The following is a 12,489-nucleotide window of genomic DNA, read 5'->3' on the forward strand; positions in this document are numbered from 1 at the left end:
CACCTCTGCTGCAGGTGCTAGTCCTGGCCATGGCAATTCCCATTTCCCATCCCTCCTCCTGGTGCCATCATCAAATCCATGTCTTATTCAAGTTACTGTTGTTGCTTTCTGCTTTCTTGAAAAGAAAACCCCAAAGAATGTTAAACTCTGCCTGTGCCTTGGCAGCTCCAAGGCATGGACAGATTGTGCTTCAAAAAAATGGCAAAGCTTCAAAATATTGTGTTCTGTGAAGAGGAGACAAGGAAAATAAACTGCCCAAAATGCAGATTTTATTTCCCTAGGAGGGAAGGCTTTTAGTGTTTATTTGGGTTTGCTGTTTTGCTCCCTGGTTCTGCTGACACCACTCGTGAACCAAGATAAGATTCAACGCTGCACAACCTGTTCTGGGTCCAGTTCAAATCAGCTTCATTTCCAGTTGGTTCATTTTCTCCCTCCCCCAGCAGGTTCCTGAGCCTCAGGGACAGCACACGGGGTGGTGCAAGCAGAGCTTGGAGGATAAAATGGAAAAAAAGGGAATTACAGAGCAAATCTATGCCTGTTTCTTGTTGGATTTTGGTCCTGCCAGTGTGACTGCAGCAGAGTGAATCCTTGGGGTTTGCCAGGAGGAGCTGCTGAGTGTTCACAGGGACAGTTCAGCCCTAAAAGAAGCAGTTAGTTCCTCCCTAGGCAATTTAGTGAGTTCTTGTGTCTTCTTTTCCACGTGCAAAATCAGTTTGAAGATGCTTTTCCTGTGCCTGTGTCGTTTCTGTGAGGGTGCAGAGAGGTGGCTGGGATGGCAGCTTGGGAAATGCCAGAGGAATTTGGGAAGGGAATTTGTTTGCCTGCACTGCCAGACCTGTATTTTTGATTCCTGTTTTTGGCTAACGTGCCAGCATCCAGAACAGCTCTCCCATTTAACATCCCACAGATCTGAGGTGCACCTGGCACAGCTTGGGCAGGAGAGGGAATTTGGAGCATCCAGCACAGCAGGGCTTGCTCCTCACTTCTGCCTCCTGGATACCACCAGAAATCTGGAAGGAAAAGGGTCAAAGAGCAGCTCTGCTCGCTGTAGGAATTCCTCCACTGGTTGTTAGAATCGTTTTTGCTTCCTTACACACCAGCTTTTACTTTTTGGGAAAACTCAGAGCTGTGCTTTGTGCTCTCCATGACCGTGCTGCTTTTATTTTGCTTTTCCTGTGTGAGTTTGGGAGCTCCTGGAGCAGAGAATTGGCTTTTTTTCCTCCTTTTTTTCCCGTTTTTTTTCCCCTGTGTGCATTCACAGCTCTGTTGATTTCTAATCCCAGCAGTGAGTGTGCACAGGGGTTTCCAATAAATGCTGTTCCCACGAGGTGTCAGCTGGGTTCTTGCAGCCTGCCCCATCCTGGAATGACCTTATCAAAAGGAGAGAGCATGATCCCATCTTTTGGAGCAGATGAAGACAAAAAAATACTTAAAAAAACCACCCAAAAATCACTAAAAAGGAAAAACAAAACCAAACCAAACCAAACCACCAAAACCCCAAACCCAAACAACAACAAAAAAAATCTTTAAAAAAACCCCAAACAAAAACAAAACAAAAAACCCCCAACAACAACAACAGCAACAAAATAACCCAAAAACCAAAACACTAAAAAAAAAGCTAATCTGAATTGATTAATTGATTCATACAGGTCATTTTCCATCCTGGGTGCCTGCCCTTTGATCCAGCACCCCTCTGGCACTGGGATGCACAGGCATCTATTGATGTGTCAAAAGGAAAAACAAATTCAGACATGGATAGGTGAAGTTTGAGAGGGCTGGGAACAGAGAGTAAAACTCCTGCATAAAAAAAAAAGAGTAATTAATAGAAATTAGACTAAAAATGCTGAATATCTCAGATTGTGCCTCTTTGGGGGGATGGACAGGGATTTTCTTACCAGCCAAGCAGGCAGATGTTTCCCTTGGGGTTTGGTGCCAGGAGTGATGTTTTCAGGTTGTTCTCTCCCATGCTGGAATGGGGCTGGATGTGTGCAGTCATAAAAAGCTTCTTGTGTTTCTCTGCTCTGCCTGGCTCTCGTGGCTGCTGCTTTGGAGCCCCTTTCCAGGAGAGCTGCAGCTGAGCTGCCTCAGATCTTGAGCTGCATCCAGCTCAGAAAAGCTTGGCTGGTCAGTGTGAATAGAAACGAATGGCTTTGAAGCCTCCAAACTTGAATTCTGCTTTATTTTTGCTGGGTTTGCATAACTTGAGTGACCAGGAGATGAAACGTGCAGTTGAACAGAATCACAGTCTGCGCTTTCAGATGCAATTTTCAGAAGATATTTCATCCTGCCAGGGTTTGAAGTTCTGTATCTGGAATGGTTTTAAATCTGAGAAGTGTTTGAAGGGATCCTGTGTGGGTAGGAGGAGAAATACCTTTCCCTTTGCATGTTCTCCTGGCCTGCCTTGGCCAGAGCTCCTGCCTGTTTTCTGGACCCAGTTGGCAGGCAGAGCTCGCAGGTTTTAATGAAACCCTGCTGAACAAAGGCACTTTATGTTTGAACTCTGTGCCCTGAGTCTGCCCCACCAGCCTGGCTGGGCATTTCTGTTAAATGAGCTCAACAAATAGAGACAAGCTGTGTTTTGCAAATTAACCCCAAACAAATCATACCAAACAACAACAACAGCAACAGCAACCAAAAAGTGCCTTTCTTTAACTCTGCCTCTCTCTTGTTTCACAGGCAAGAAGAGAAACCCTGGGCTGAAAATTCCTAAAGAAGCATTTGAGCAACCACAGACAAGCTCCACGTAAGTCTGCAAGCACTGGGGCAGAAAGAAAAGCAAACCATGAAGCCCATCTGCCTTCCAGCCTTGGCTGGCACCTGGCAGTGCCCAAGCCAGGCTGGATGGAGCTTGGAGCGCCCTGGGATAGTGGAAGTTGTCCCTACCCAAGGCAGGGAGTGGAATTAGATGGTATTTAAAGTCCCTTCAACCCAAATCATTCTGGATTCTGTGATAATTTCACAACCCTTGCATTTTCCAGGAGGTCTCAGCCCTGTCTGAGATGCTTATCATTAAGTCTCCTGTGCTGCTGGATGATGCAGTAAAAGATAAAAAGATAAAGAGCAGAAGGAAAATATTAAAAAAGAGATAAAAAACAGAATGGGCCCCAGTTTCCACTGGTGTGGCACTGTGGCCACCAGTTTGAACAGCAGGCATTTGGTCAAGGCATGAACCTCATCCCCTTCCTCACCTACCTCATCCCCTTCCCTGCTCAGCCTTGCAGAAGGAATCCCTCTGTTTTTAAGGCCCTTTGGGCACTTCCAGCCTGCTTGGCTTTCTTTGCTTCTGTGGATTGAGTGTTTTTAGCCTGTCAGCCTGTGCTGTGTGACTGAGGTGATGATTTACAGCAGGTTTGGATTTTCCTGCCCATTTAATCCACTTTTCCTGCAGGCTGGCAGAGATCTGGTGCTTGCCACCTGCCCTGATTGCACAGTGAATCCCTCTGGGATCCTGCAGGAGCAGGCTGGATGAAATGAGAAATGTGAGAAATGCCAATTCCAGTCACTTTTTTTCCTTTTTTTGGGGTGACTTTGTGGATCTGTTGATCCTGCAGAGCCAGGAGGCTGCTCAGGGCTGCAGGGAAGGTGTGAGGGCATGGCTTGGGGGTTGGAAAATTGACCTTTGTAGGGAATATTTCAAATATTTTCCCCCTTTTTTTTTTGGGCAGGCCACCCAGAGATCTGGACTCCAAAGCCTGCATCTCTATTGGTGAGGAGGTAAGACTGAGAGACCTCTGGGAGCACAGACCACCCTGGCCTGGCTGCTTGTGGGATTGCTTCACTTCAACCCCCGTGCAAAGGCAGAGAATTAAATACCAGCTGTTACAATTAACATTAACAGGCCATTTTACCTGAAAGAAAAAAACAGTTACTGGAGGAATAAAAGCTGAGAAGATGCACCCTGGGAGCTCCTGAGCTCTGGGGGCTCGTGAGCCATGTGCAGGTAGAAAAATCAAAGTGTCAGGAGGTGTTTGTGCTCCTGCAGGCAGGGCTGTGTGGGTGGGAGCTGCTGGCTGGCACTGCCCTGCTGAGTGTGCCCCCAGCACTCACCCTCTGCCTCCCATGGCACGTGGGCTCCCTTCATATTTTCCACCGTGGAAATTCCTTCCTTGCTGCACTAAGGTGCAGCTAATCCCCTGGAAATTACCATTATCAAGGAAGGGGGTTGCTGACAGGGTTGTTTTACTCTCCTCTGCAGTTCCTTTAGTGATTTAAAGCCTTCACCCAAAATATTTCTCTTTGTTAATGTTGAAGGTCATCTCCTCAGGAGCTGAACTCAGGGTGGATATTCCTGCCCTGGAAGCAAATCATTCTGGCAGCATGGAAACCAATCCACCCGGATTGAAAAAAAAAAAATCAGGGAAAAAAAATCAAACCCCAGGACAGCTGTTTTGATAGGAGGAAAAGGTAGAGCAGAATTCCAAAGGCACTTTAAAGCTGGACAATAAATGTATGAAGTGCAGAAGATAGGCCTTGGTGTCAGTGAGGTAATTTATGCAGTGAAATGCTAATCAGGTTGTGGTTTAAAATGCCTGATTTTGGAGGCTTTCCTTTCATTTTGGATTTTGTATTTGCTGCAGGGGCTGGGAGGTGGAAACATTGTGCAGTGGGGAGGCAGAGCAAAGTGCTGCTCCAAGAAAATCCCCTGTCCCCTGCTGTCCCAGGGATGAGGGAAGGCTCCAGGGCCCCCAAAAGGCTCCAGGCAGGAGCAGTGAGGCCAGGCTGGATGGTGCAGAGGGAACCCCAGTGACAGCCCCATGGGGAGCCCCAAACCCCAGTGACAGCCCCAGAGGGAGCCCCAGTGACAGCCCCAGAGGGAACCTCAAACCCCAGTGACAGCCCCCAGAGGGGAGCCCCAAACCCCAGTGACAGCCCCAGAGGGAGCCCCAAACCCCAGTGACAGCCCCAGAGCCCAGGCTGCTCTCCAGGCACAGCTCTGTGGCTGTCTCCCAGGGGCTGGCACGCCTTGGTTTGCATTTCCCATGGATCTGTGACCTGTTTATCCAGCCAGGTCCTTTAGGGTGGGCACCAGCATTCCCACACTGCCCCAATCCCAAGGGAAAGCCGCTTTCCCTCCTGTCTCTTTAAGCTCTGCTGCTGGTTTGAGAACACTCTGTTTTTGGAGAGGCTCCTGGTGGACAGGTCAGGCTCTCAGAGCTGCCCAAATCTCTGCTGGGACTCCAGAATGGTACTCAGGGCTCCTTGTGCACATTCCCAGTGTCTCCCTGCTCTCTGTGGCATCCCCAGCTGCCTCAGTGCAGGCTGCAGGGTTTTTTCTGCTGTGCCAGCAAGAAGCCATGTGTGATTTTTCCCTGGGAATCAGTTCTTCCTCACCCACTGCTGGGAATTGAGTGATGTGGTTGTGCTTGCAGCAAGCAGAGTGGCTGGGGATAGTGGCAGAGGCAGGCTTGAAACATCCAAAAATAATAATTATTATTATCATCATTATTATCAGAGTGGCTGCACAATATTGTGGCAGAAAGGAGAAGGGCAGGGATGCAGGGGCCATACAAATGATCCCTTGTGTAAAGGTAGGAGAAAATGATGATGGACAAAAGAAATCCTTCCTGATTTGAAAGTTCAGCTGGTATTTGGCCCATCTGCAGGTCTGGAGAAATAAGATTTTAAATACCTGGAGATGTTTCCATGATTGTTTGGGGGCAGAAGAGGATGGAAATAAAATAAAATGGAATAAGAGTGAAGGTGATTGCCCGCTGTGGTGTTTTCCATCCCAGCCCTCACAGGATGGAGAGCTGAAAGTGCTGCCAGCTGAGGGTGGCTGGGAGGGACAAGAGAAGAGCCTGGAGTGACAGGACAGGAGGAAATAGATTCAAAAGGAAAAGAGTAGGGTTAGATTGATATTAGGAGGAAATTCTTTCCTGAAAGGGTGGGCAGGCCCTGGCACAGGGTGCCCAGAGCAGCTGTGGCTGCCCCTGGGTCCCTGGCAGTGCCCAAGGCCAGGCTGGACAGGGCTGGGAGCAGCCTATCTATTAAGTATTATATTATTTTAAATATACAAGTATTAAATAAATAAATATAAATATAAAATTAGATATTATAGAAATTATATAACTATACTGCATATTATTTAATCTGTTATATACATAATAGATATGTAATATATATAATAGAATTTATCTATTAAATATTATATTATTTTAAAATAGAAATATAAAAGAAATAAATATAAAATGATATATAGATGTATTAATATATTATATAAATTATATAACTATATTGAATATTATTTACTATTTACTATTTATTGTTTATATAATAGATATAATTTATATCTATATAAACTGCCAAGGCTGGGAGTTTATCCCAGCTGGGGAGGGGATGCACAGCAGGGGGAGGATGTACCATCAGGGCTGTGCTGGGGACAGCAGGGATGGACTGGGGACAGTGAAATGAGATTGTCTTCAAATGAGATCCTCCCACACAAACCATCCCATGATCCCAGCTCAGAGCACTCTGTGATCCATAATTCCATGATTCCATGACACTGGGGTGAGGGTGGCTGTCAGGACCCCAGCTCAGAGCACTCTGTGATCCATAATTCCATGATTCCATGACACTGGGGTGAGGGTGGCTGTCAGGATCCCAGCTCAGAGCACTCTGTGGTCCATGATTCCATGACTCCATGACTCCATGGTGCCAGGCTGAGGCTGGCACAGACCATCCCATGACAAAGTGTCCTGCAGGGCCTGTCCTGCTCGGGATGCTCCTCAGCACAGAGGCACCACATGGCCCCAGGCTGGTCCCTGCCACCCTTCCCCTGCTGGGGCTGCCATTTTGTGACACAGGCCACATCCCCTCAGAGCTCACAGCCCCCACCTGTGGTGCGGGCTGATCCTCCCTGCATTATATGTGTATATATATATATATATATTTATATATATAGGTATATATATATATAGCACAGCACAGCACAGCACAAACCCCCAGGGCACTGCTGCCTTTTGCCCCACAGAACTTTGAGGTGAAGGCCGATGACCTGGAGCCCATCTCCGAGCTGGGACGAGGTGCGTACGGGGTGGTGGAGAAGATGCGGCACGTGCCCAGCGGGCAGATCATGGCAGTGAAGGTACAGTGAGCCTCGGGGGCTTCTGGCCTTTCTGGGGTGCTGGGCACACTTGGATCCCCCTTGTTCCCTGCTGACATTTGCTGCTTTCCTTGTCCTCTTGCCACACAGGGCGGTTTGGGGTGTTGGACCAAGAAAAGGGGGGTGTTTTAAGAGTGGGGTGCTCCGGTGTTGTGGTGCATCAATTACATTGTTCACCTTTATCCAAAATACTCCTGATTGCCCAGAATTCAATACAGCATCGTTTTTAATGGTGTAGGAGACTGGGACACTGGGAAATGCCCCTTTTCCAAAGCCATGGGGAACCCACAGGCTCTGGAGCCCTCTCTTGTGCCCAAAACCTGCTGATGGAACAGAGCTGCATTCCAACAATCCCAGCTTTCCATCAGCCTGGAATTTGCTTTCCTGCTCCTTTCTCCTTTCCCAAGCCACTTCTTTCTTTTGGCTCTTGCACAAAGAGTGGTGTTTGCAGGGAAGAGCAAAATCACCGTAATTTTTAAAATATACACATACATATAAATTACATATAACATAAATTACACATGTTAAATATACATACATATACATTTATATATTATTTTCTGCTGTAGTCCCTCAGATTCACTTCATAATTATAAAGAAGAATAAATCCAATTGCACAAGAGACTCTTCTTCATCTGGGACTTTCTCAGTCTCCTTGCAACAGAATGTTTTTGTTGGGATTTTCACATTTTGCCTGCTATCCACAATATTCCTGTTTGCCTAGGATTCAATACACCATCATTTTTAAAATATACATTTACATTTACATATTTTTTCTGCTGTAGCCCCTCAGATTCCCTTTATAATTATAAAGAGGAATAAATCCAATTGCACAAGAGACTCTTCTTCATCTGGGACTTTCTCAGTCTCCTTGAACAGGAAGTTTTTGTTGGGATTTTCACGTTTTGCCTGCCACAGTGGGATCTTGAGTCATGGCAGGCTTGTAGATACTATCATGAAAAGTTTTCGTAACAACAGCTTAGACTCATAAATTTGGAGATTAAGGAAATGGTCATGGGAAAAACTGTAGTTTGGGAAGGACCAGTTTTTGCTTGGCTGAATTTTAGTTTCCTTTCAGATGAAGAGAAAAAGATCTGGAAGCTCTGAGCAAACTCTTTGCTCCTCACTTGTGGGTAGATTTTGCTGTGGGTGCTGGCTGGGCCAGGCCCCAGGACCTCTGTGCTCTACATTTGGTCTTTTTGTTTGCTTTGGTGTTCACCAAACTGCCAAAGGCCTCTCTGAGGGGATGGAGGATCTCAGCAGGGTGAGGCAGGAGCTCTCAGGCTCTCTGTGCTGCTGAGCAGTTTGATTCTGGCCCATAAGTGAGCTCGGGTGGCTTTGGGAGCCTGGAAGGTGTGTGTGACCTGTGTCTGCCCTGGTGAGGGGTTTGGCAGCCAAGGGTCTCCAGGTATTTCACACCAAGGACATCTCTTCCTGGTTCACTGGGAAATGTTCCTTTTCCAAAGCCATGGGGAGCCCATGGGCTCTGGAGCCCTCTCTTGTGCCCAAAACCTGCTGATGGAACAGAACTGCACTCCAAAAATCCCAGCTCAGAATCTGATTTCCTGCTCCTTTCTCCTCTCCCAAGCCACTTCTTTCTTTTGGCTCTTGCACAAAGAGTGGTGTTTGCAGGCAAGAGCAAAACCACCAGTGCTGAGAAAATCCCTGGGTGCTCCCACACCAAAACTTAGCATTAAACACAGGATTTCATCTGAGACCTTGGAAAAGGCTTCCAAACTTAAGTGCTAGAAGTGAAAATGTGGATTTATAGTTTGAAGCAGAGACGCATTAAGTTCAGAAGAAGAAAGTTTAGAGTTTTAGGGTTTAAGATACAGAAAAAATAAAAGTAGTTACAAAAGTGAACAATGAGTTTAGAGTGCAGTACTGTAGGTTTGTGTTCAAAAGAAGAAAGTTCAGAGTTTTAGGGTTTAAGATACAGAAAAAATAAAAGTAGTTACAAAAGTGAACAATGAGTTTAGAGTGCAGTACTGTAGGTTTGTGTGTCATAACATGATTGGCTAAGAAAGCTCACACTTTCATCCATAAGATGAAATACTGAAGGATTGGGTCAATACTGTATTTGCAGGGTGCCCTGTGGCAGGAAGGAATGATGAATCTGACTTTATGTTCTTAGAAGGCTAATTTATTATTTTATGATACTGTATTATATTAAAGAATACTAAACTATACTAAAGAATACAGAAAGGATACTTACAGAATGCTGAAAAGATAATAATGAAAACTGGTGACTCTCTCCAGAGTCTGACACAGCGTTGCCCTGACTGGCCAAAGAGTGAAAACAACTCACAGCAGAACCCAATGGAACAATCACCTGTGGGTGAACAATCTCCAACCACATTCCAAAGGAGCACAACACAGGAGAAGCAAATGAGAGAAGAATTGTTTTCCTTTTCTCTGAGGCTTCTCAGCTTCCCAGGAGAAAAATCCTGGACGAAGAGATTTTTCAGAAAATATGAATGTGACAGGTCAAAGCCATAAATACCCTTGTAAATACCCCATGGGTGCTGGGCTGGGGCTGTACCCATGACAAAGGTGGTGACAGAGGGGTGGCACAGGGTGCTGGGCAGGTCCAGGTGTGGTGCCAGGGCCCTGGGGCAGCCAGCCCTGACCTGCTCTGTCTTGCAGCGGATCCGAGCCACGGTGAACAGCCAGGAGCAGAAGAGGCTGCTGATGGACCTGGATATCTCCATGAGGACAGTGGATTGTCCCTTCACTGTCACCTTTTATGGGGCACTCTTCCGAGAGGTGAGGCTTCCTGGGGCTGGATTCCCACTCCTGCACTTCCTGCAGCTGCCAGGGGTTTAATCTCCACCTGGACATGGAGGTTTTAGTCCTGGCCTAAGGATGTGTCACTTACTGTGGCTGTGGGACAGCCTGGTCACAGCCTGGTCCCATAGCGTTAAAATTGCACTGGCTTGGTTTCATCCACGTGGAAAGCTCTGAAAAGGAGGATTTATGGAAGAGCTTTAAGCACAGCTCTGCAGAGCTGAACTTTTCCTGGCTGGGCATTGGGAGCCTCAGTTCCTGATAACTTTCTGGGCTCCTAAATCACCGTGGCTCTGCTTTGGGAAGAGGATGCCCTAAATGGTAGGGAATGTGCACAGCACTGAATTCCAGAGCAGGGAAAGGAGAGCTCAGGAGAGCTTTGAATGAGTTTTAAAAAACAAAAAAAAAAGGGAAAGGGAAAGGGGAGGAAAGGGAAGGAAAGGAAAGGGACAAAGGAAAAGGAGGCTGGAAGAAGAGATGTTTTGTTCAAATATCTGGGTATCTCCTTGCTTTACTCTCCAGGGAGATGTGTGGATTTGCATGGAGCTGATGGATACCTCACTGGACAAATTCTACAAACATGTCATTGACAAAGGCCTGACGATTCCTGAGGACATCCTGGGGAAAATCGCAGTCTCTGTGAGTAGCAGCAGGGTGAGGAGGGCAGGGAAAGGGGTTTTTCTTCTAAGCCAGGTCCTACCTGACCCGAGCTCCCTGCTGTGTGGGCACCAGGAAGAATGTGGTCCATGTGCCAGCCCATGTGGCCATTCCCATGCCTGGTCTGAAGTGGTGTTGTTTATAAGCCATGAATGTGCCCATCCACACACATGATGGAGAGCTGGCCCAGGGTGAGGTGTGGGGAGCCTCCTGCAGCTCCTTTAGGGTTTATAAGCCATAAATGTGCCCATGCATACACATGATGGAGAGATGGCCCAGGGTGAGGTGTGGGGAGGCTCCTGCAGCTCCTTTCCCTTCTCATCAGGGTGCTGGAGCCCCCAGGAAGATCCCTGGGTACCCACCAACACCTCAGGCTGTTGGCAGGGTGCAGGACTCATGGGGGATGTGGTTTTCCTGCCCTCCTGGTGGGTCTGGGGGTGAAGCCAGGTCATTTCCTCCTCCTCGTGGTGCTGCCAGCTGTGATTGACTCTGGGTTTGTCGTTTCAGATTGTAAAAGCACTAGAACATCTCCACAGTAAGCTCTCCGTGATCCACCGAGGTGAGTGCCAGGCACACACTGCCCTGCTCTCAGCCTGCCAAGGGCTCCCAAAATACCCCAGATTAAGTCAGCCTTTGACAGAGAAATGCTTCCCAGCATCTCATGACTTGCAGCAAAACCCAGGCAGAGGAGATAGCTGCTGTTTGCTCCTTAAAATCTGTCTGCTGCTCCCACATTTCCCTGAAGGGGAGGAGGAGGAGCTGGCAGAGGAAGGGCTTTCCCCAAACCCGTAACCTGAACCCTAAACCCATGGTGTGCTTCCTGACCTGGGGGAAATTCAGCCCTTTCCCCCTGAAAGCCTCAGAGCAGGCTGTGCCCAGGTTTGTTCCCCAGCTCCATGGCTCTGTGCTGATGTGCAGTGGGAGGGGATGTTGGAACCCTGGTGGCTGCTGAGAGTTTGAGACTTTCTGTGCTGCCAGGCACTGACCCCCAGGAGAACACTGCACTGACCTGAGGCCCTGGAGAAGCTTCCAAAATGGAATGATGGAACTGGGATTGTGGGTGTGGAGTTTGGATAGAAATGTGTAATACCACAGGGTGGAAAACTTAGAGTTTAAGTTTTAGAGTATAGCAATATATATAAAGTTTTATACATATAAAGTGTATGAGTTTTATATATAGCACTCCACAAGGGATCTCCCTGCCAGCCTCATCTTCTGCACTGCTCCAGCCATCCTCACCCCTTCCATGAGCTTCCCTGAGCACCAGTGCAGCAGAGCAGTCTGACACCTAAACCAGCCTCAAATGAAATCATAAATTCCCTCCTTAAACTCTTGTGATGTTTTTGCCTCTGGAGGGTCTCAAAGCTGCCATGAACACACTCAGAAACAAATCTGCAGTTGCTGCTTGACACCTTTATTTTTAAAGGGTCATTTTCAATTTGTCCTGAGGAGGAAGGAGCCCTCCCTGGAGTGTGTGAGTGCCTGGGAAGCAGCAGAGTTCAGCTGGAGCAGGCAGTGGCACTGGCTGTGTTCTTCCTGTGCCTGGGGCTTGGTTTCTGCCTCCTGTCTCACTTACAGGAGGTGGAAAGCCCTTCTTGGCTGCTGGGCTTCTGTGTGTACTGGTTTGATTTCCACTGAAAATTGTCTTATTTCAGTGTAGTGACAGATGGGTGAGGATTTTGGTTACCTGATTGCAGAATGCTGATTAGGGAGCAGATGTTAACGAGCTGTAAACCCACAGTTCTAATAAGCAGGGCTCAAACACAGCTTCTGGCATCCTTTAAAGGGTGTTTCAGCTCTTCCATTTAATTCCTTACCATGTGGAGACACAGGATCTTCAGGAAGTGTTATTTCTGGGTGGCAGCAGGGAAAGGATTGCTCCCTTTGGAGCAGCCCAGAGAAAGCAGGGTCACCTGTACTGGAATTCCATTTGGGATTAGCCT

At 47.4% G+C, this 12,489-nt stretch overlaps 1 protein-coding gene across 2 annotated transcripts in view; it reads left to right on the plus strand.

The window, feature by feature from the left end:
* MAP2K6 (mitogen-activated protein kinase kinase 6) overlaps nucleotides 1-12,489 on the plus strand; it is a 42,634-nt gene that overhangs the window by 20,527 nt on the left and 9,618 nt on the right. Inside the window, exons 2-7 of one of the 2 annotated variants that reach the window (XM_039715763.1) lie at nucleotides 2,677-2,743; nucleotides 3,666-3,714; nucleotides 6,971-7,084; nucleotides 9,749-9,868; nucleotides 10,412-10,528; nucleotides 11,054-11,105. In XM_039715763.1, the coding sequence (XP_039571697.1) occupies nucleotides 2,677-2,743; nucleotides 3,666-3,714; nucleotides 6,971-7,084; nucleotides 9,749-9,868; nucleotides 10,412-10,528; nucleotides 11,054-11,105 (519 nt within the window). Of the gene's footprint in view, nucleotides 1-2,676; nucleotides 2,744-3,665; nucleotides 3,715-6,945; nucleotides 7,085-9,748; nucleotides 9,869-10,411; nucleotides 10,529-11,053; nucleotides 11,106-12,489 lie in introns of those variants that run through there. The other variant, XM_039715764.1, reaches the window with a different exon arrangement.

This window comes from Passer montanus, unplaced genomic scaffold (genome assembly GCF_014805655.1).
Source record: "Passer montanus isolate IOZ18808 unplaced genomic scaffold, ASM1480565v1 scaffold35, whole genome shotgun sequence".
Classification (NCBI taxonomy): domain Eukaryota; kingdom Metazoa; phylum Chordata; class Aves; order Passeriformes; family Passeridae; genus Passer; species Passer montanus.